The 21,667-nt window shown below is 42.6% G+C and overlaps 1 protein-coding gene across 5 annotated transcripts in view; it reads left to right on the plus strand.

Annotated features, from left to right (window-relative positions):
• The window catches only part of LOC125459658 (L-fucose kinase), a 335,292-nt gene that overhangs the window by 241,979 nt on the left and 71,646 nt on the right, over positions 1 to 21,667 (plus strand). For all 5 annotated transcript variants that reach the window (XM_048546285.2, XM_048546284.2, XM_048546286.2 and 2 more), the window contains 2 exons: positions 9,833 to 9,958; positions 12,193 to 12,265. In XM_048546285.2, coding sequence (XP_048402242.1) covers positions 9,833 to 9,958; positions 12,193 to 12,265 — 199 coding nt within the window. The remainder of the gene's footprint in view (positions 1 to 9,832; positions 9,959 to 12,192; positions 12,266 to 21,667) is intronic.

Raw genomic sequence — 21,667 nt, forward strand, 5'->3', positions numbered from 1 at the left:
ATAAAATGTACTTTTTATGGAGTTTTCTTGTACATGTTCCGTAAATGTATGCTCCACGAATGCACACTCACCTACACACACGCACGCGCACATACGCGCATCCATAGCCAAATGTACACATGTGCACACATGCATACCCCCGCACATCCCCCCACCCTTCCCCACACGCTCACACACACACTCTCACTTGTGCACACCGCCACACACCCTCACATACATATACACCCCTAGAGACTTCTACATTCACATACAATCACACGTACATCCACATGCACTCACACCCATAAATACACCCACACACATGTATTCACCCTCGCCCCATGCATGCGTACACACTTGCGTGCACACACAGCCATCCAAATTATAAATTAACGTGCCTTTAGAAATTTAGGCTTTTCACTCCTGGGGCCTAGAAAGAAATGGAAGTTTTAATTGTACTAACTGCAAAGGTCAAAACATAATAAGCATGAACCTGGGGGTGGGGGCCTCTCAATTCACACCTGTAAGTAATCAACACAGAATAGTTTATTATTATGCACCAGTTAACAATCTGAATAAACAAAACTGCAAGGAAACTTAGAGATAGCAAGAACTGCACAGCTGGAGTCAGAGACAACATGGTGTGGACCTGGAGGAGCACAGCAGGCTAGGCAGCATCAGAGGAGCAGGAAAGTTGATGTTTGGGTTGGGACCCTTCATCAGAAATGGGGAGGGGGAAGGGAGCTGGCAACTAAACAGACAGAGGACAGGTGGGGCTGAGGAAGATAGGTGGGACAGTGAAAGATGAGTGTAGGTAAGGAGTTGTGGGGATTGGTCAGTGAGGTGGGGGGTCAGATAGGTGGGAGAGAAGAAGGACAGGTCATATCAGATCAAGGAGGCGTGAGGGAGGACGGGTGGGGCTAGGAAAAGGTGGGTGAGGTGGTAATAGATTGGATGCAGGTAGGGGGCAGTGGGGATTTGTCAGCAAGAAAGTTAAGGTGGATAGGTGAGGAAGAAAATGGACAGGTTGTGTCAGGTCAAGGAGGTGTAGAAGAATGGGAGGGTTGGACATGGGATGAGGCCGGAGGTGTGGAGATTTTAAAACTGGTGCATTCTGTGTTAAGGCCATCGGGCTGTAGGCTGAAACTTAACTTTTGGGAGATAACACACTGGTTGTCTGAGATGAATTTGAGCTGGGAGTGCTCAATGCTGATTCAGGCGCTCAAAGTAGAATGTTCAGTTTCCCAATATGCACTTTTGGGTGCACAGTGGCTGAGTGGGTAGCACTGCTACCTCACAGCACTAGGGAAGCTGCGTTTGATTCCACCCTCAGACGGCTATCTGCATGGAGTGTGCACATTCTCCCTTTGTCTGCTTGGGTTTCTTCCGGGTGCTCCGGTTGGCTCAAACACTCCAAAGATGTTTTGATTGGCAATGGTAAATGCAAGGTTACAGTAATAGCATAGGGGGCTGGAATGGGGTGAGATGCTCTTCAGAGGGGTAGAGTAGACTCGATAGGCCAAATGATCTCTCTTTGCACCGTGGGGATTCTGTGATTCTATGATCCCTCACCAGGTGAGCAAAATTTTATTTTATAAAACATTAAAGGATATTTTTCTTCCCCATTCTCTTTCTCACTTTAATTCACTGTTGTATGAGTAATCATAACCACTGACCAGCATGGTATCTGAAGTGTTTGTACTGTTCTCACCAAGGGCTCATGTTGCTGCGACTGTGCTCTCTTAGGGCTGGGACTTCCGGAACCAGCCGATCTGGTGTGGTCCAGAGAAAACGCTTGCTAGTCTGACCAGAAGAGACTCTTGTCTTAAACAAGCTGGAGTCTGCTAGATGTCAGCATCTGTCACATGTGGACATTGGTGCAGAGACTGAGGAGGACCATCGTGGTAGGTCTCACTCTGTGGAAGGAATCAAAATGGGAACAGAAAACTGTGCAGCCAGCCAGTGCAGATCTGTAAAATGTTCCAGTAAGTAAAACAGGAAATCCTAGGGAACATTAGATTGTAAAAACACGCTGATAGTTGCTTAACTGACACATAAAAATTACACCTAGCTTCAGTAAAAGCAGTTACTATGCAGAAAAGGCAGAACATCTTTAACCATGAGACTGCGTCTAGACTGATGGTAGCTAAGCATAGAACAGATAATGTATTAATGAAATGTCTTAAGATGATTGGCTTATTGTGTTGCTGGGGCTATGATTGAAATGTAATTGGACAATGAGGAAGTATGGTTTGTGCATAAAAATGCATCTATAATCGCCTGTATCAGAATCTCTCTGCCGGGTTGCAGGAGCAACCCACATAGTTGACTCTCCGTGCATGCAAGCAAGAAAAATGACATTGCTCAGCATATTGCTGTCTGACTAGTTGTTTCTTCAACAACTCCTTCAAGATCCTCATCCGTTCTTCTCCCACAGCTGTGTCACGTCATCATGGTGGATGTTGCTTCAAGCTCTCTGCATTATTAACCCTTTAAAACCTTTACACCCCTTTTCAACATCTCCCCTCACCATTTTGTCCTTTTCGTCAATGTTTGGTACATATATATGTATATATATCACAACCAGCTGTTTGTTAACTAAATGTTTCTTGATGTAATGTTCTATGACTGGCTGTTTCTGGACCAGTTATTTCTTGACTTGAACTAATTTGACTCCTTCCATTACCTGAAGAAGATTGAGATTAAGATACACCTTCATATTCGAGAATAAGAATTCTTGATTGTAAAATACATACAAGCTTCATATTGTCTGACGCACGTTGTGTTGAGTAAGTGCTTGTCACATGCCTTCTAATCTGAAATGATATGCATCCTGGACCATGTGGTTGCATTGTGTGCTGTAGATGTAGTTGAAAACACACTGGTTCACTATCTGACAATATAGTGATGTTCACCCCTGAATCAAGTTTCAAATTAGTGTGATGGCCATTGACATAAATATCCTCTTGCCAAAGGCTTTGTCTGGGTCACCTATATTCCCTACACACGGTTTAAACCTACTTTCTATAGTAGACTGTTTCACCTCATTAATTCATTGTTTGGGTGGCTGTTTAACTTATTACTTTTCTGTGACCATGTTCTACTTTGGCACATGATTTGAATGTTTACAGTGTTACATTCCTTCTTAGTAGCAGGGCAATAATCTGTTCCTGTGAAAATTCCTTGCTCCATGGCATCTAGCGTCTGTCCTACTTTCTGTTATAGAGTCATACAGCACGAAACAGACCCTTTGGTGCAACCAGCCTAGGCCGACCAGAATCTCAACCAAATTAGTCCCAATTATCTGTGATTGGCCTACCCCTTCAAAATTTCTTATTCATGTACTTATCTAAGTGCCTTTTAAACATTGTAACTTTACCTGTATCCACCACTTCCTCTGGAAGTTCACTCCACAGACAAACCACTGTCTTGTTTAAAATAAAAGATTGACATGCCCCCCCCCCCCCCCACCCCCGTCTTCTTTTAAGCCTTTGTCCTTTTAGCTTAAAAATATGCCCCCAGGCTTGAAATCCCCCACTGTAGGGAAATGACACCTGTCATTCATCTTATCCATGCCCCTCATGATTTCATAAACCTCTGTAAGGTCACCCCTCAACTTCCTATGCTCCGACGAAAGAAGTCCCAGCCTATTCAGCCTCTCCCCATAACTCAGACCCTCCATTCCTGGCAACGTCCTGGTATAAATCTCTTCTGAACCCTCACCAGCATAATAATATCCTTCCTATAACAGGGCAACCAGAGCTACACTCAATACTCCAGAAGAGGCCTCAACAATGTCCTGTACAACCTCAACATAATGCCCAACTGCTATACTCAAAGGTCTAAGCAATGAAGGCAAATGTACTAAATGCCTTATTAACCACCCTACCTGTATGTCATGTAAACTTCAAAGAACTATGTACCTGAACCCCTATGTCTCTCTGTTCTATAGCACTACCCTAGGCCCTACTTTTAATTGTACAAGTCCTGCCCTTCTTTTGTGTTACCAAAATGTAATACCTCACATTTTTCCAAATTTAAACTCCATCTGCGACTCTTCAGCCCATTGACCCAATTGGTCATGATCTCTTTGTAATCTTAGATAATCTTCTTCACTGTCAACTTTACCACCAATTTAGTGTCATCCACAAATTTACTAGCCATGTCCTCTATATTTTCATCTAAATCATTTATATAAATGACAAACAAAAGTGGCTTCCCATATGTGCCTGTGGTGGTCTTTAAGAACTGAATGGATTCTGCTGATCTCCTGTGATGAGTTTGATTTTCCCCTCTTAGGATTGATCCATACTGTTTCTGAAGTTACCATGTATGAATTCTTCAAATTATCTTTTGATTAATAACTCACGCAAAGATGCATCAATAATTCCAATAACAATTGTGTCTCTCCTGTTTCTTTCTTGCTGATGGTTAAAAGTTGTTTGATCACGCTAAGTAGGTATTTTCATGTTAAGGGAAAAAACCTGCTATGTATATTCTCTTAAGCTGAATTATTGCAGTTCAATAAATTGTGCAATTCATTGTTTTAATCAAATTTTCACATTTCCAATGACTCAAGGATTTGGGACTTGATTTCAGTGCACTACCCTAGTGAACTGTGGCAGATGGAGTGAAAAGATTCCATGGTACATTTTGAAGAAGCTGAAGAGATTAGATTCCCTACAGAGTGGAAACAGTCCCGTCGGCCCAACAAGTCCACACCGCCCCTTGGAGCATCCCACCCAGACCCATCCCCCTATAACCCACACACCGCTGAACACTACGGACAATTTAGCATGGCCAATCCCCCTAGCCTGCACATCTTTTGACTGTGGGAGGAAACCGGAGCACCCGGAGAAAACCCATGCAGACATGGGGAGAATGTGCAAACTCCACACAGACAGTTTCCCGAGGCAGGAATTGAACCCGGGTCCCTGGCACTGTGAGGCTGCAGTGCTAACCACTGAGCCACCATGCTGCCCCATCTAGTTATGAGTTTTAAACAGTGCATCAAGTAATCTCCAGTATCCTGGCCAATGTTTACCCCTTAATCACCGTCACTGAAGCAGCTTGTCCGGTGGTTATTACGCTGCTGTTTGTGGGAAACCATAATAGACTGCCATGTCTCCTACATTACAATAGTCATCTCACTTGATATAGTACTTTGTTGGTTGTAAAGTGCTACCACATATTCCATGGTTATTAAAATTGCTATGTGAATGCATGTATCTTCTTCTTTCCAATGATACATCTTGAGCTGCTCATTAATAATCATTCAATAATGGTTGGCTAAGAAGATACTTGTATGCCCTCACATGGGTCCAGATATACTGTAGAAAGTGCTGTGTTGTTAGTGGTTGACAGAAAGTGGCTGTGCAAAGTCTTGTGGACAGTCAATGTCGAAGCATAAGTCCAATGAATGACTGCATAGTTCCTTTGCCACTGACTGTAAATATCTAGCCGTTAATATTGGCTGACTAAATTATGCGGGTTTACTGCACATTATTGGACTGCAGGTCTTCAACTGACTCCAAACAAATTTTCCAAGCATATATCGTTGGGAAAGGCTGAGGCCATCAAGTATATGCATTAATTGAAGCCAGTTAAAGACAACTCAGTTTTATCATGTTGCAAGCCTTAATTAAGACCTTAGAAGTGTTAGATGATGAGTGCAAAGACCCCCAATGTATTACCTATCCTCAAAGTTGTGACATAATTATGAGGGCTTGAGGTGTCTAAATTTGCACACTGATTTGAGGAGCTACTTTGTAGGAAATTCATGGCCAAATAGATTATGATTTCCATTTATCCATTTTAAAATCTCAGGCTGTTTGCTCAGATGTTACCATGTAGCGCTCAAGGTATGGTTGCAGTTAGTTGTCATTATAGAATCTGACAGTAAAAAAGAGGCTATTTGGCCCGTTGTGTCTGTATTAGCTGTTTGGTTGGTTGGATAGCTGTTTCTGTCTAGTGTTGCAAATCTTCCCTGTTCAAGTTACATTTATCACTAACTAGGTAAGGAATCCAAAGACCCAAGCTACTGGTCTGGAGATGTGGGATCAAATCCCATCATGGCAGATAGTGAATCTCAAATTCAATTAATAAACCTGTGATTATAATCTATTCTACTGGTAACAATTGTCAGCTGTCATGAAACCCATCTGACTTGCAAATGCCATTTAGGGAAAGAAATCTCCTATCTTATCTGGTCCCAACTACATGTAACTCCCAGACCCACAACAATGTACATGACCCCTAAATGTCCTCTGAAGTGGCCAAGCAAACCATAATGAAGTATAAATAAAGCATTCATCCAATTCCGTTTGAAGGTTACAGCTGAAACTACTTCCTCAACCTTTTTCGCACAGTTCCCTCATAAAAATAACAAAATCGTAATTTAAATAAAAACGTGATCGTCATCTTCCCTCCTGGTTCTTGATCTAATTTAACTTTGGAATTGGCTTTTTGTGATCAGGCTTGAGAAAAATGATGCTTCATCCCAAAATGTTCAATCTTCTTACATCATAGATGGATTTAAGTTATTGTGTTTAAAGAATGTGCTGTTAAAATGCTCCAGTGCCTCAGAGTAGGAGCAGCAACTGATGTAACATTGTGCCACCCAGCCAGCGAGGTTTGATCTCCTGCTAGTTTTGAGCCATCCAATGTTATTGGGCACTTGTGGGATGCAGGTACTGAGAACAGTGTGATAGCTCTTTCAAGTTTCTGTTCTTCAGTGTGAACTCTATGTATTGAAATTCAAAGTCAAAAAGAAAGATATTACTTGAATAAGAGAGCTTTTCAAGATGTTGCAAAGTGTCACACAGTTAATGAAGTACTTTTAGAGTGTAGTCACTTACAGTGTAGAGATTGTGGACAGTTGACCCACAACAAGGTCCTAGACTCTGTAATGCGATTAAAAACTACATGATCTGCTTCCTTGATATTATCTGAGGAATAAATATTAGTTATAAGCTAGCTCAGAACTTGACAATTGCTGAAAAAGGCACATTTTCTTGAAGCATTTCTTCTGCAAATTTGATGCACTAGAAGCTTAGCCTTCTTGGCAATCTCAAACCTTGAGTGACAACCTTACCAGTGGCTTGTAGAAATATCTCTGGACTAGTAATGCAAAATGCCAGGCAAGTATGATATGGGCATGAATCTCACCATGGCAGATGGTAAAATTTGAACTCAATAAATATTTGGACTAAAATTTCAGCAGTTTCTTTGGCAACCGTGTAACACCATCGATTGCTGTGAAAACCCATCTCATTCACCAAAATCCATCAAGGACAGAGATCTGCCTTCCTTAACTAGTCTGACCTATATGTGACTCCAGACACACAGCAATGTGATTGATTTTTAACTACACTTTGGGCAATTAGAGATGAACAACTGGTGACCTAGCCATTAATGCCCACATCCTATGAAGAATAAAATAAACCAGATGAAGATAGCTGTTTCAAGCTGCTACAATGTAATAGCAATGAGTGGTGCTCACCACTAATGAGAATCCGCTGTTAAGCCAGAATGATATACTGCCTGTTACAAATTAATAACATGGCATATGAATTTCAGTTGTGGGAAGGATGCCAGGTATGTAGGCTATACATACCGAAGACTATCTGAATCTGTCAAATAAAAGTCACCCTTTCAGTTGTTCACAACAGACAAGGTACTGACCATACTTGAGCAGCCCTTGTTTGCAAAAAAATATGGTTACTCATATCACATGAGATTCTGCAATTGGACAGGATTTACTAAATATAATCAACTGTGTAAACACATATGCTGATAACCAATTTAAGATAGTCATTGTGACTGATATTTATACATAGTGTTAGCTGCATATACCACTACACTGAGCCCTGGACTTTGCAGAGAGAGCGAACACGCACGCACACTGCACAAAACAAGTGATAACCTTTCTCTTGTTCGTTACTCAGAGTAATGCCGGGACCAATCAGTGATAACTTACCTGGTTGAAAATTTAAATAAACTTGGCAGGTAACTAATTGGTGCATTCTCAAAGGCATCTCCTGTACCAATCCTATTCTACTTATCCACCAGTCAACATTGTCTTCTCATACAGTATTTTGTGTTTCGTTTACATTGGTATTTCATCCAAATTGTCCTGATGAGCTCAGGATGATATATTTTGTAAGGGAAGTGGACAGATACCTCTGGGAAATAAACCTTTGCAGTGTTAGAGGGATAGTATGGAAGAATGGAACAGATTTCATTGCTCTATAGAGAAACAGAATGGGCTCAAATTTCTAAATTGCCTCATTCTGTGCCATAGTAACAACTTCTGGAATTGTAGAAAGGGATGTTTGATGTCCAACCATGAAGGTAGGCTTGGTTTAACATGCCTCAACCAACGTGGCTTCTTCAGACAGTATGCCATAAGTACTGCACAAGCAAGTCAATCTTAGTTATGCGCAGCTATATCTATGGTTTGCAGCCTAATCAGCTGAAGAAAAATGCATCCTTAGTATGCATTTTCTGGTAGTGAATAATTACCATTGGGAATCAAGCCTGATGTCTTTTCCACTCATTGCCCCGGGGTGCTAAGACCAGTTAATGCACCATCCTTTTGCCACCTTCCTTGACATGGATGGTTACTGATGTCTGCATGTATACCTCAGTGCCACAATACAGTTATCTACTGTGATATTAGGGAAGTATAGAAATATAACCCACTAACAAGCATCCTATTCAAGTTACAGTTGTTTTTCTCCTCTTGAATAGACTTTTTAAATATTTCTATGAACCTATTTGAGAGGCCTATATTTTACACTGGCCATGATGCAGTAAATGTAAAATACATGTCTCATTAAAGCTGAGTGATGGATTTTTTTGTTTGGCAGTAAAGTGACTGGAAAATGAATGTCTTGTGTGAGTCAGCAAACTTCAAACAGCTGCATCAACAGCTCGAGTCAGCTATTGGCTCAGTTAATCAGAAGCAACCCAATCCCTCAGGGGATGTGGGCTCAATGTTCCACACAACCATGAGAATCAGCAGTTCTCTATTTCATCACTGCCAAATTGTTTGGCTCTGTGAGCTCATTAAAATTGTTCAATATCTCTGCCAGTGGGGCTAAATGGGTAAAGACACCACTATACACCATGTTGGGCTGTTGTAAAGATCATTCTTTTATATCAGGGCCTTTCACAATCTCGGGATGCCCCAAAGTGCTTTACAGCCCAATAGTGCTTCCCGGGTATAATCTCTTTGCTAAATATGTAAGAAAGGGGCAGTCATTTTGAACATTGCAAACTCCCAGAAATTGGAATAAGACAAATAACCATAGATCATAGAATCCCTACAGTGTGGAAACAGGCCATTCAGCCCAATAAGTCCACACCCCCGCCTCCGAAGAGCATCCCACCCCCCAACCTCCCATGTCTAACTCACAGAACCTTAACACCTCTGGACATTAGGGGCAATTTAGCATGGCCAATCCTGTTTAAACTGTCTCTGTGATGTTGGTTGGGAGATAAATATTCCGAGAACATTGAAAGAGCTCATTGAAAGAATTTCTTTTTAAATTCTATCTGAACAGCAGACATGGAAGTGTTACTGTCGACCTACATCTCTTGCCATATGGCACAGAAGGTTCTCAATCCAGTCTACACTGAGGCAGCTGGTGCTCTTCGAGATGGCCCACCTATCCCTCCCAATATCTCCCCTTCTGTCTTCCAATCTACTAGTTGAGGCCGCAACTTAAGGCAACCCACTTGGTAAGGAATGAGGTGTTACTGTGTCTGTGGAAACTATACACACAGAGGAGATAATAAATTAGAAATGTTTAAAAAAGGTCTTTCATTTCTTCGCTGTTGTCATATTTAGGGCCGAGACTTTCCCTTCGATGACTGTGGCCGCTCGTTTACCTGTTTGCCATTGGAAAACTATGACAGCAAAGCAGAAGCCCTTGTTTGTAACATCGATGTTCTGCTGCACATCATGACGTACAAGGTCAGTCACTCACAAGCAATCTCCAGTGGAAGTGGAGGAAAGTCAGGTCATATACTTCAGGTCTAAGAAACATAGATTCAAGTTTCTTCAAAATGGCAAAATGTTTGAAACAGTGAAAGACAAAAGAAATTTGGGATCCCATGTACAAAAGCTAGTGGATTGTGTAAAAAATAATCTAATAAGGAATTTTGAAATGTTGCTCTTTTATCTTGAGAGAACTGGAATGACTAGGAATGGAAGCTATTTAGATTAGATTAGATTAAATTAGATTCCCTACAGTGTGGAAACAGGCCTTTCGGCCCAACAGCTCCATACCACCCCTTGCAGCATCTCACCCAGACCCATCCCCCAATAATCCACACATTCCTGAACACTACGGGCAATTTAGCATAGCCGATCCACCTAGCCTGCACATCTTTTGGACTGTGGGAGGAAACCGGAGCACCCGGAGCAAACCCACGCAGACACGGGGAGAATGTGCAAACTCCGCACAGACAGTCACCCGAGGCTGGAATCGAACCTGGGTCCCTGGTGCTGTGAGGCTGCAGTGCTAACCACTGAGTCACTGTGCCGCCCTTTTACACCTGTACAGAGTACTTAGACCCCATGAAGAGCACACTTATGGTTGTGCACTTCAGGAAGTATAAACAAACTTTAGAAAGAGTACTTTGTAGAATGATACAGGGCTAAATTGTTCAATTATGAGGAGGATATTTGTATATACTTGCCTTTGAGTATAGAAAATTTAAGCATGATCCAATTGAGGCTCTTTAAAATCATCACAAAATTCGATAGAAAATATGAGCTACTTCTTCCAGTGGGGAGTGCAGAGCACCAGGGCATAACTTTAAAGTGAGAGCTGAAAACCAAAAATGCTGTAAATCATAGTGGGCCAGGCAGCAACTGTGGAGAGAGAGCAAGCTAACGTTTCGAGTCTAGATGCCTCTTCATCAAAACTGAGAGCTGGATTGTTCAGGAGTGATATCAAGCAACACATCTTCCTGTAAAACATGGTGAAAATCTGGAAAACACTATCATTTAAAAAGCTGCTGAGATTTAGTATCGGTTTGGAATCCCAGAACTAAGTTTGCTAGATTTCTGTTAAGCAAGAGTATAAAGGTGGAAGGTTGAGTTGAAGAACAGATCAACCATGATCTAACTGTGTAGTGCAACAGGCTCAAGAGGCTGAATGGCCTTCTCTTGTTTTTGTGTTCCAAAGTGCACTGTTTGAGCTTGGTACTTGGGGGAGAACCATAGGAATGCCACTTCATAACATGCAGCAAACTTCAAATTCCCAGTTTTCTCCTCTCCCAAAATGACAAGCCTAGATAGTTGTACTTGAAGACAGTCAAAACCAAGCCTGATACAGGCCCAATTCTGTGCTCATCTATATGGCTCCCAGCAGAAGCCATTTCAAATCAATCAGTGTAGGGATTCTGACCTTTTCTCTCCCCCACCCTCTACTCATTCAGGTAGATTCAGTATTGGCACCTCCACTGCCAGTCTAGGTAAATTAGCAGTTATACCTCAGTTGAGGATTCAGATGTCTGTTCTTTTAGGCCTATGTGACTCAGTGTTACCTCATCATAGATTCCATGGCAGTTTCAGGCATGTCTTGAGCTCAGAATAATACATACAGTGGTGGTGGGGGTGGGGGGTGCGAGTTTGACCCACCCTGTGTATTTTGAGATTTGATTCAAGTGACAACATTTTGCAATAGTATTACACATTCGATGCAGTAAAACATCCCAAGGTACTCAGTAGGATTGTAATCAGGCAAGACTTGACATTGAGCATTATAGAGAGCTATTAGACAGATGTTCAAAACAGTAAGTTTTATGGAGAAGAGAGAGATGAAGACCTGTGGAGAAGAAATTCCAATGTGTAGAGCCTGGCGAGCTAGCAGCAAAGATGCCAGTCGTGGTGCAATTAAAGTTGAGAGTGTAGTAAGAACTGGTGTTGAAGGAGGGCAGAGTTCTTAGGGGGAGGGTTTAAAGGGCTGGAGAAGGTTACAGAGTTAGAGAGGGATGAGGCCACCGAGGTTTTTGAAAACAAGGATGAGAATTTTAAATTTGCAGTGTTCCTAGACAGGTGGCCAATGTAGGTCAATGAGTACATTGGTGATGGAGTGGAAAAGGTCCTCACAGTTCACATTACTAATTGCCTGCATTTCCAGAAACAGTAAAGGATAGCACGCATCTTTGATTAATCTTTTCCACTTTTGTCTATTACAGTTGGGACCAGGTTGTACGCCAGGTGTGTGGGTCTGCAGCACGGATATGATCCTGACTGTCCCCTCCTGCCCAGGTAAAGAAAGGAAACACAAGTAATTACAGTGTTTTATTAACAAGACCTGTTCAGTGCCTGAAGCATGAAGGAGCACACGTGCTGTGCTATCTCACACACGATCAACATATTTATCCAATGTGTTCCCTACTCATGAGCTGTTTCAGCTCAGTACATGTTGGTTGCATGCCATGGGATGGACCATTGCTGCTGTCTTCACATGGCTTGCAGGGCTTAGTGAAAATGGAAATACTGGTTAAAATTTCCTTCTTGAAAGCAAGGAATCTCCCATAGCCAACTAACTTCAGCTGAAACCAGGACTGGAACCACATTCTATGTTCTATCAATTTGTAACAGAGTATCTGGTGTAGTTAGCCCCGATCATTGGATCCTTTTACCTTGAATAGAGGCTTGAGATCCAGCTGTGTGGTGTGCAGACAAATAAATGAACAGTTTGGTCATTTTATTTTTATAGCGTACTCTGGAGAACCAGGTAACGTTATGGAAGGGTTAACCAGCTTATTTAACTCCCTGACAGGTTGCTGATACAGTCCGTAAAAAGACAGCAAACTTATTAAAAGAAATGAAACCCGCCACACCAACAGAAGTAGACAGAAGAAAATTTTTCACTTTTTAAAACTTTTGCTGTGACATGCTAACCAAAATCATCATCATTTGAAGATTAAACAGTACTTCAAGTAAAAATTAAATTTCACATCAAGTATATCTCAGTGGACCACATGCACCCATGCCAATCCCGGCACACGTAGCAGCATTCTCAATCCACATCCTCAAACCTGAAGAAAAGTACTGCGGGTTCTGGAAACCTGAAATAAGAACAGAAATTGCTGGAAACTCAATGGGTCTGGCAGCATCTGTGTAGAGGAAAGTTGTAACTGTTCAGGGAGTGCAATGACAGTAGAGGAGTAATATAAATGTAGAATAGGTGATACCTATGATAGGTGTGAAAATAGGTTATCTGCTGAGAGCAACCTGTGCAACAGGAGAGGCGGTGCTGGTTATCATGTCGTCAAAGTGAAGTGTTAATGTACATGCTGTGAAATTGTTGAGCTCAGTAACAAATCCTGAAGGCTGTAAGGTGCCTCAGTGGAAAAGGCGACTCCATGAGAACACCGTTTTTCTTTTGCTCTGGACACCCTCACTGTCTGTAGCACTCATTCTTACCGCATTGAATATAGCATAAATACCATTATTTTCTAATCCCTTCAGTGTCAAAGAAGTCATGTTGGAATTGAAAGGTTAATTCTGTTTTTCTCTTCACAGATTGCCAGACTACTGAGTTCTTCCAGAACTTTCTGTTTTTACTTATTCTCTAACCCAATCTCTGGAGAGTAGGATCTTTCACTTTCCCAGTTACCGGATTCAGCTTTCAAGGAGCTTTTGTCAGAAACTGTTCCAAAACACAGTCGACACCAAAACAGCACATCCCTACAGGACTTTGTTAGGCAGCATTACAACAGTTTTGATGCACTGAATCCCTAAAGACTCCTTTCTCTGGCCTCCTTAAGTGGTCTCCTTCTGAAGATGCACTTTTTGGCTGTTAGTAGACTTTACTACTTTAGTATTTATAAGCTACCATTAAATATAAGGAGGCACTGAGGGGGAAGCGATCCTGGAGACAGAGTTGTCCTAAAGGGTTAAAGCATATTCAGAAGAACCAAAGCTGATTGTTCCCAGGACGGTGGTGTACTCTGGAAGAAGTTGCTTCAGTGAGAAGGAAATGCAGACTGGGAGACAGAACAGGCCAGAGAGGTGAGGGATCTGTTGCTGCAGAAGCATCAAAACAAGACAATCAACAGCAACAGTCAGCCGGTGGTAGAAGGTACTATTCTGCAGAGTGTACAGGCAATGGATGAATTACTTTCCACTCCTCAGAGCACCAGCGTCTTTGCAGATTGTGTCTCTCCAGAGATAATGGTTTCGCTATGAGGGGCTAATTTAAATTGTTTTGGTGGCCATGCTATGGCTTGTTCACAAGTTGACCACAGCCTTGCATTTTAATGCACCTTAGTCGTTCCAGGCACCAGCTGGTGACCTTTGCAGCTAACCGTATGCTTCAGCTCACCACACAGGTAAGGTGAGTGGTGACTTCATCTCATTCACTTTCGATAATGTTAATCATCTGAGAGAGCAAGAGACTTGGTGTGATAGATTTCAAACAGGTGGCCATCAAAGCTCTATTGGACCAGCTAGTAGTATTGATCAGTCATAAAGGTTTTCTTCTGTCAAGTTGTGTGGTGACTGTTTCAAAGAATTATGAGATATATTTATGACCCTAGATACTACTGACTGCGATGGCGTTCTGTCCACCAGAGCTGTTGGAAGGTTGGATTCTTGGAGATTACCCACTAAAGAGATGGCTAATGACCAGTGAGAATTCAGGGACAGAGACTAATTTGTGTTAGAATGAACATCACACATCTACCAAGGCTATCATTCATCAGACCAGTGAGATTTCAATGCTTTGATCATTCAGGTCATGGTTATTGTCTGACTCAAGTTGCACAAATCATCTTAGTGTCTTTCTCCTTGCATGACCTGGAGCTTCAGAGATGGGAGACCCTGGCAGAGGTTGATCCAGGGGACTGAGCCATATCATCTGAGGATGAGGAGAAGGAGCCATGCCAACCAAGAGCAGAACCTGATTTACAACAGGCTACAACTATCACCAAGATGGAGAGATAACAAAATGTGAAGCTGGATGAACACAGCAGGCCAAGCAGCATCTCAGGAGCACAAAAGCTGACGTTTCAGGCCTAGACTCTTCATCAGAGCTCTCTGATGAAGGGTCTAGGCCTGAAACGTCAGCTTTTGTGCTCCTGAGATGCTGCTTGGCCTGCTGTGTTCATCCAGCTTCACACTTTGTTATCTTGGATTCTCCAGCATCTGCAGTTCCCATTATTTCCGATACCAAGATGGAGAGAGGCTGATGCTCCTTTCCCTGGCTACTGGAGGCAATGACGATCTGCTGCACAGTGGCAACTGCAGTCTGATCTTTTGCTGTGGCACGTGCAGGTATTAATGTCATTGGCAGAGGGGTGGGCTAGCTGTCTTCATCAGCACCACCCTAAGAGTCACCGCACTCCTATGGTAAAAACAGCTGCTGGCTCGCCATCCTGGACCCCGTTTTGCCCTCTTTGCTTTCTTTTTCTTTTTATTCATCGTGGGATGTGGGACATTGCTGGATGGGCCAGCATTTATTGCCTTGTTGCCACTTGAGAAAGTGGTGGTGATCTGTCATCTTCAATCCCTGCAGTCTATGTGCTGTATGCAGACCACAATGCCATTAGGGAGGGAATTTTTGAGGGAAATTGGGACCTGGCTGAGAGTTCAGGGACCTAATTTCCCCCCTCGTCTTGACTGTGAAAGCAGCACTCAGATGCAGGATGATGGAATGCAGTTTACATCACATGCCTGGTACCCCATCCATCAGCTTATGGGTCTGATGTTCATGACAGTCTCTAACGTGGAGAAAGCTACTCATTCTGAAGAAAGCATGAATGGAGTACGTAAGCCTGGATGGTGTCCTCTGTGATCTTTGCCAGCATGCGGGAATCTTCTGGAAGCTCTGCCAGATCTCCACATATCTCATGCTGTATGTTTAGCACCACCTGTTTGAATTTGTAGGCTTGTCATCAGTCTGAGGTTTGGCATCTCGGTCACATTCAGCACTCCTCCAGCTTATCCTGTGACTGTGATGTGCTTGCACCAGTATTACGTAACTGTTTCAGCAGATTTGCACATTTCCACGGAGCTGCTTGTGCCTGCAGTGGTACTAGTTGTACCTGAAGAGTTGCACCTTCAGTTTCCCTTTCCGTCCTCAGAGCTTAATGTCAGTCCCTCAGAGCTGGTGGTTGTTTTTGCTGATGCTTTACCCAGAAGGGAAATGGACTAGAATCATTTCGGTGGATTTTAGGAATACATGCTTTCTGCTCACACTCATTTTGAAAATGCTAAACAGGATCTCACTCTCAAATTCAAAATTGAGACAGACATTCCATCCTAAATACTGTAAACAATCTCATCAATGCACCTTTGTCGCACACCTTTCCTAATTTTCTCCCTGCCCTTCCCCATTCCCCTTGGAATCTCATCGCCCTCTGACCATTCTCCAGACTCGGCACACCTAAAGTCCTGCACCATTAGTTGCTGGCCAACTTTAGTCCTCCCCAGAAGCCCACATGCTTACCCAGGATGACTTGTCTGCTTCATTCTGCCTCTGTACATCGATGATACACTAGGCAGTCCCACCCTTGACACACCATATTAGTACAAAAAGGTTGGAATTTACCTCTGATGTCATAAACGATCAGCCAGCTTCTTATGGCAAAGTAACCAGGTCCTTTGACCCACAACTTCTGTCCTTCCTTACAACCTCCATCCAGGCTTCTTTTCTCTGACAGGGGGGTCACCTCTTGCCATTTCTTGGTATGACAAACTCATGCCAAATAATCACAGCCTGGAGGAGGACTGACAAAGGAAATGATCTTTGAACCATCTGTGGTCTGAGTTCCCCCATTACTTAGCAACTGCACTGGCTGATGATGAGTCAAAGCTGACAATGCTGTCAATGGGCAGGATGTCTCTCAAGCTCTATAAAGTGACAAACTGACTCAAAATGGAAAATGTAACTGTCTTTCTGAATGCTTCTCATTCAGAAAGGGATTAGTATGTTCTTTTTCCCCTGGCAGAGGCCTTGAATTAAACCTTGCAGATGTAGTAGTCACTAGAATGGAGAAATGTGCTGTCAGGTATTTTGTTTCACTGCTTGAGTGTAAGCTGTGGATGTACCATCTTTCTAGATTGATTTCAGTCTACAAAGACAATTGAATCTGCATTTCTTCTCAAACTGCCACCAGTCTGAGGCCGTTGTGCTTTTAAATGGGTGGTTGTGACTAACTTCCAGTTCATCACCTAACTAACTCCTGTCACACCAAAAGACTTAAGCTGCGTACCCATTTCTTTCACCATTATTGTGAATGAATGGATAGGCTGAGGTTGTCCATTATTGCCCCTTCCTAATTACCCTTACGAAGATAGCTGCTGTCTTTGGTGAAGGGAATTCCAGGATTTCCACCCAGCAACAATGGAAGAACACTTCCCAATTGGATTAGTGAGGTGCTTTGAGGGGAACATGGTGCTCCCATGCACCTGCTACCCTTCTCAGTGGTAGAGGTCATGGATTTGAAAGACACTGCCCAAGGAGGCTCCTTCCTAAACGAATTTGTCAGTCCTCTGCCAGGTGGCTGCTAATCAGCTGGCTGACACTCAATTCAACGTGCTGAAACAATGGGGTTGGGAACAAGCAAATTCCCCATTTCCCCCCCACCCCACCCCACTGGAAAATGTTAAAATCCAGTCCTATGTTTCACAAAGCAGGTGCTAGGAGCATGAAGTCTTATAAACAGCTATAAAGGGTCTAATTCCTAAATGACAGAGTTTAGGTTCTAGAAGATAGGTAATTAGCATTTCTTCCTGATCATAAGACTCACATAGTCACGGAGTTGGGTTTTGAGAGGAGAAGAGTCAAGAGAGAGCCATTGTTAATGGTTATGGTCATCTTAAAATACCACTGAACTTCACAGGCACAAATCAGTCTGCAAAAGTCTGGCAAAGTGTGAGAAACAAGAGGCAACAGGTCCTGCATTAAAGCAAAGGAACTGTGACTCTGGGTCACCATACAAAATGTGCATGCAAGTTTATGTGCAGATTGAAGGAACCGAGTTTTCAGGGAGTTAAAGGAGCTAGCAAGCTTGAGTTAGAGAGACAAGTCTCCGGTGAAAGTTAATTCTGGATTTCAAGTTATCCAATAAAGAAAGAAAAACAGAAGCCTGGGAGCTGAGAATTGCTTCAGACTGGTTCCTGTAGAATGAGGTGTCTGCTTGAGAGATAAATTAACCATTGTGTGAAACCTTTGGTCATGTTAAAAGCTAAATGGGTAATTTATTGTCAGTTGATTAAAGTATACGCTGCCTACAGAGTAATGTTCAAACAACATTACAATAACAAACTGAAAGCAAAGTCTTAGTAAGTCAAATCTTGTGAGATCCTTTCAGTCCATCTCTAGGAATTTGGATATATGTTTAGAAGTTATCAGTCTGTATGGACAAGTGCTTTATAAATGTTATGATTGTCTCTGACTCTACTGCTGTTTCATTCAGTGAATTTCAGATCTCTCCACTTAATGATTGGAAAAAAATTCCTTTTGAACTCCCTCTAAACATTCAATCTCTTCCCTAAATTTCTGCCCTCTACTTATGTATTCCTCCACCAGGAAGGATCGGGATTTCATATCCACTCAATCCAGATCTATGCACTTTTGCAATTTAATGCCTTTCATTGGTCTCCCTCAGTTTCCTCTATTCCAAAGGAAGCAACCTTAGCCTGTACAGTTATTCAAAATTATCCCATCCAAGCAAAATCCTAGTAAATCTCATCTGTACTCTCTCTAGTACAGTCGTGTTTTCCTCAACAGTCTTCTCTCTTTCTTGAGATGTGGGCATCACTGGCAAGGCTAGTGTGTGTTGTCTGTCCTAATTGCCCTTAAACTGAGTGGCTAACTCAACTATTTCACTGGGCAAATAAGAGTCAGCCACTTTTCTGTAGGTCAGGAGGCACATGTAGGCCAGACCAGGTTAAGATAGCAGGTTTCCTTCACTAAGCACATTAGAGAATCAGAGATAACAAAGTGTAGAGCTGGATGAACACAGCAGACCAAGCAGACAATCAGATGGGTGTTTACACTATCAATTATTGTTGCTATAGTTAAAACTCAGGAGACTAACTTTGTATTCCAGGTTAATTAATTGTAATTAAATTCTGTCAGCTACTATGATGAGATTTGAACCAGTGTCCTAGAGTGTTGTTATCACTGTAACCATCACCTCATACATGACCAGATTTTCTTGCAGTACTCCAGCTGTGGAAGAACCAGTGTTTAAAACATTTCCAGCATAACCTGAATTAAATTAAATTCTGTGGCTTATCTAATATAGGTAAATATTCTGTAGCCTTTTTGACCACATATTCTGCCTATCCAGCTACCTTCAAGTTTCTGTGGGCACATACTCCTTGGTCCCTCTGTTCTTCTACATTGCCATCGATGGCAGTAGGCAAGAATGCGGAATTGATGTTAGAGTCAGATCAACCATGATCTTACTGAATGACACACCAGGTTTGAGGGTTTGAATGGCCTATGCCTGTTTCTAATTCCTATTATGTATTCTATAATTTATGATGTATTAACCATCTCCTTTGTCTTTGACAATTACAGTAACACTCACTTCTCTGGAGTGAACTCCATTTGCCTCTGTTCTTGCCACCTTACTAGCCCATTAACATAGAACCATAGAAAATAAGTGCAGGAGTAGGCCACTCAGCCCTTCGTGCCTGTACCACCATTCAATACGATCATGGCTGATCATGCAATCTCAGTATCCCATTCCTGCCCTCTTCCCATTCCCCTTGATCCCTTTAGTCGCAAAGGCCATATCCAGCTCCCTCTTGAGTATATCTAATGAACTGGACCCAATAGCTTCCTGAGTGAGTGAATTCCATGGGTTCACAACTGTCTGAATGAAGAAACTCTTCCTCATCTCAATCCTGAATGGTTTAACCCAAATTCTTAGATTGTAACTCCTCGTTGTGGACTTCCCCAACATTGGAAACATTCTTCCCACATCTAGCCTCTCTGGTCCCATCAGGATTTTATGCTTTTGTGAGCTCCTCTCTCATTCTTCTAAATTCCAGCAAACACAAGCCCAGTCAATCCAGTCTTTTCTCATATAAGAGTCCTGCCATCCCAGGAATCAATCTGGTGAACCTTCGCTGGACTCCCTCAATAGCAAGAAGGCCCTTGCTCAGATTAGGAGACCAAAACTGTGTACAATATTCAGGTGTGGCCTCACCAAGGCCCTGTATAACTGCAGCAAGATATCCTTACTCCAGTACTCAAATCCTTTCACTATGAAGGAGAGCATGCCATTAGCTTTCCTCACTGCCTGCTGAACTTGCATGCCAACCTTCAGCGACTGTGCCACCATGACACCCAGGTCTCATGGCACCTCACCTTCTCCTAAACTGCCACCATTCAGACAATGTGTGTTTCTATTTTTGTGACCAAAGACATGTGGAGCATCTAGTCAAGAGGAAGGAGGAAGATTACTTAAGGTTGAGGAAGCAATGATCCAGACAGAGCTGTAGAGGTCTACAAGGTAGCTAGGAAGGAACTGAAGAATGGACTTAGGTGAGCTAGAAGGGGGTATGAAAAAGCCTTGATGGGTAGGATCAAGGAAAATCCCAAGGCGTTCTTTGCTTATGTGAGGAACAAGAAGATGGTCAGAGTGAGGGATAGTGGAGGCAACTTGTGCGCAGTATCAGAGGAGGTAGGGCAAGTCCTTAATGAATACTTTGCTTCAGTATTCACCAATGAGAGGGACTTTGACACATGTGAGGACAGCATGAAACAGGCAGATATGCTCAAACAGGTTGATGCTAAAAAAGAGGATGTGCTAGAAATTTTGAAAAACATGAGGATAGATAAGTTGCCTGGGCCAGATGGGATATACCCAAGGTTTCTCAGGAAGCAAGGGAAGAGATTGCTGCCCCTTTGGCAGATTATCTTTGCATCTTCACTGTCCACTGGAGTAGTACCAGATGATTGGAGGGTGGCAAATGTCATTCCCTTGTTCAAGAAAGGGAATAGGGATAATCCTGGGGATTACAGACCAGTCAGTCTTTCTTCTGTGGTGGGCAAATTATTGGAGAGGATTCTGAGAGGTAGTATTTATGATTATTTAGAAAAGCACAGTTCAATTAGAAATAGTTAGCATGGCGTTGTGAGGGGCAGGTCATACCTTACAGCCTTATTAAATTTGAGGATGTGACAGAATGCATCCATGAAGGTACAGCAGTGGATGTGGTGTATATGGATTTTAGCAAGGCATTTGACAATGTTCCCCATGGTAGGCTCATTCAGAAAGTAAGGGGGCAAGGGATTCAGGGAAATTTGACTATCTGGATACACAGTTGCTTGTTAATAGAAGACAGAGGGTGGCAGTAGATGGAAAGTATTCTATCTGGAGTTTGGTGACCAGTGGTGTTCCGCAGGGATCTGTTCTGGGACCTGCGATCTTTATAAATGATGTGGATGAGGAAGTGAAAGGGTGGGTTAGTAAGTTTGCTAATGACACGATGGTTGATGGAGTTGTGGATAGTGTGCATGTTGCAACAGGACATTGACAGGATGCAGAGCTGGACAAAGATGTGACAGATGGCATTCAGCCCAAAAAAGTGTGAAGTGAATCATTTTGGAAGGTCAAATTTTATGCAAAATACAGGGTTAATGGCAGGATTCTCAGCAAAATGGAGGAACAGAGGGATCTTGGGGTTCACATCCATAGA

The sequence above is a fragment of the Stegostoma tigrinum genome, chromosome 16 (genome assembly GCF_030684315.1).
Source record: "Stegostoma tigrinum isolate sSteTig4 chromosome 16, sSteTig4.hap1, whole genome shotgun sequence".
Lineage (NCBI taxonomy): Eukaryota > Metazoa > Chordata > Chondrichthyes > Orectolobiformes > Stegostomatidae > Stegostoma > Stegostoma tigrinum.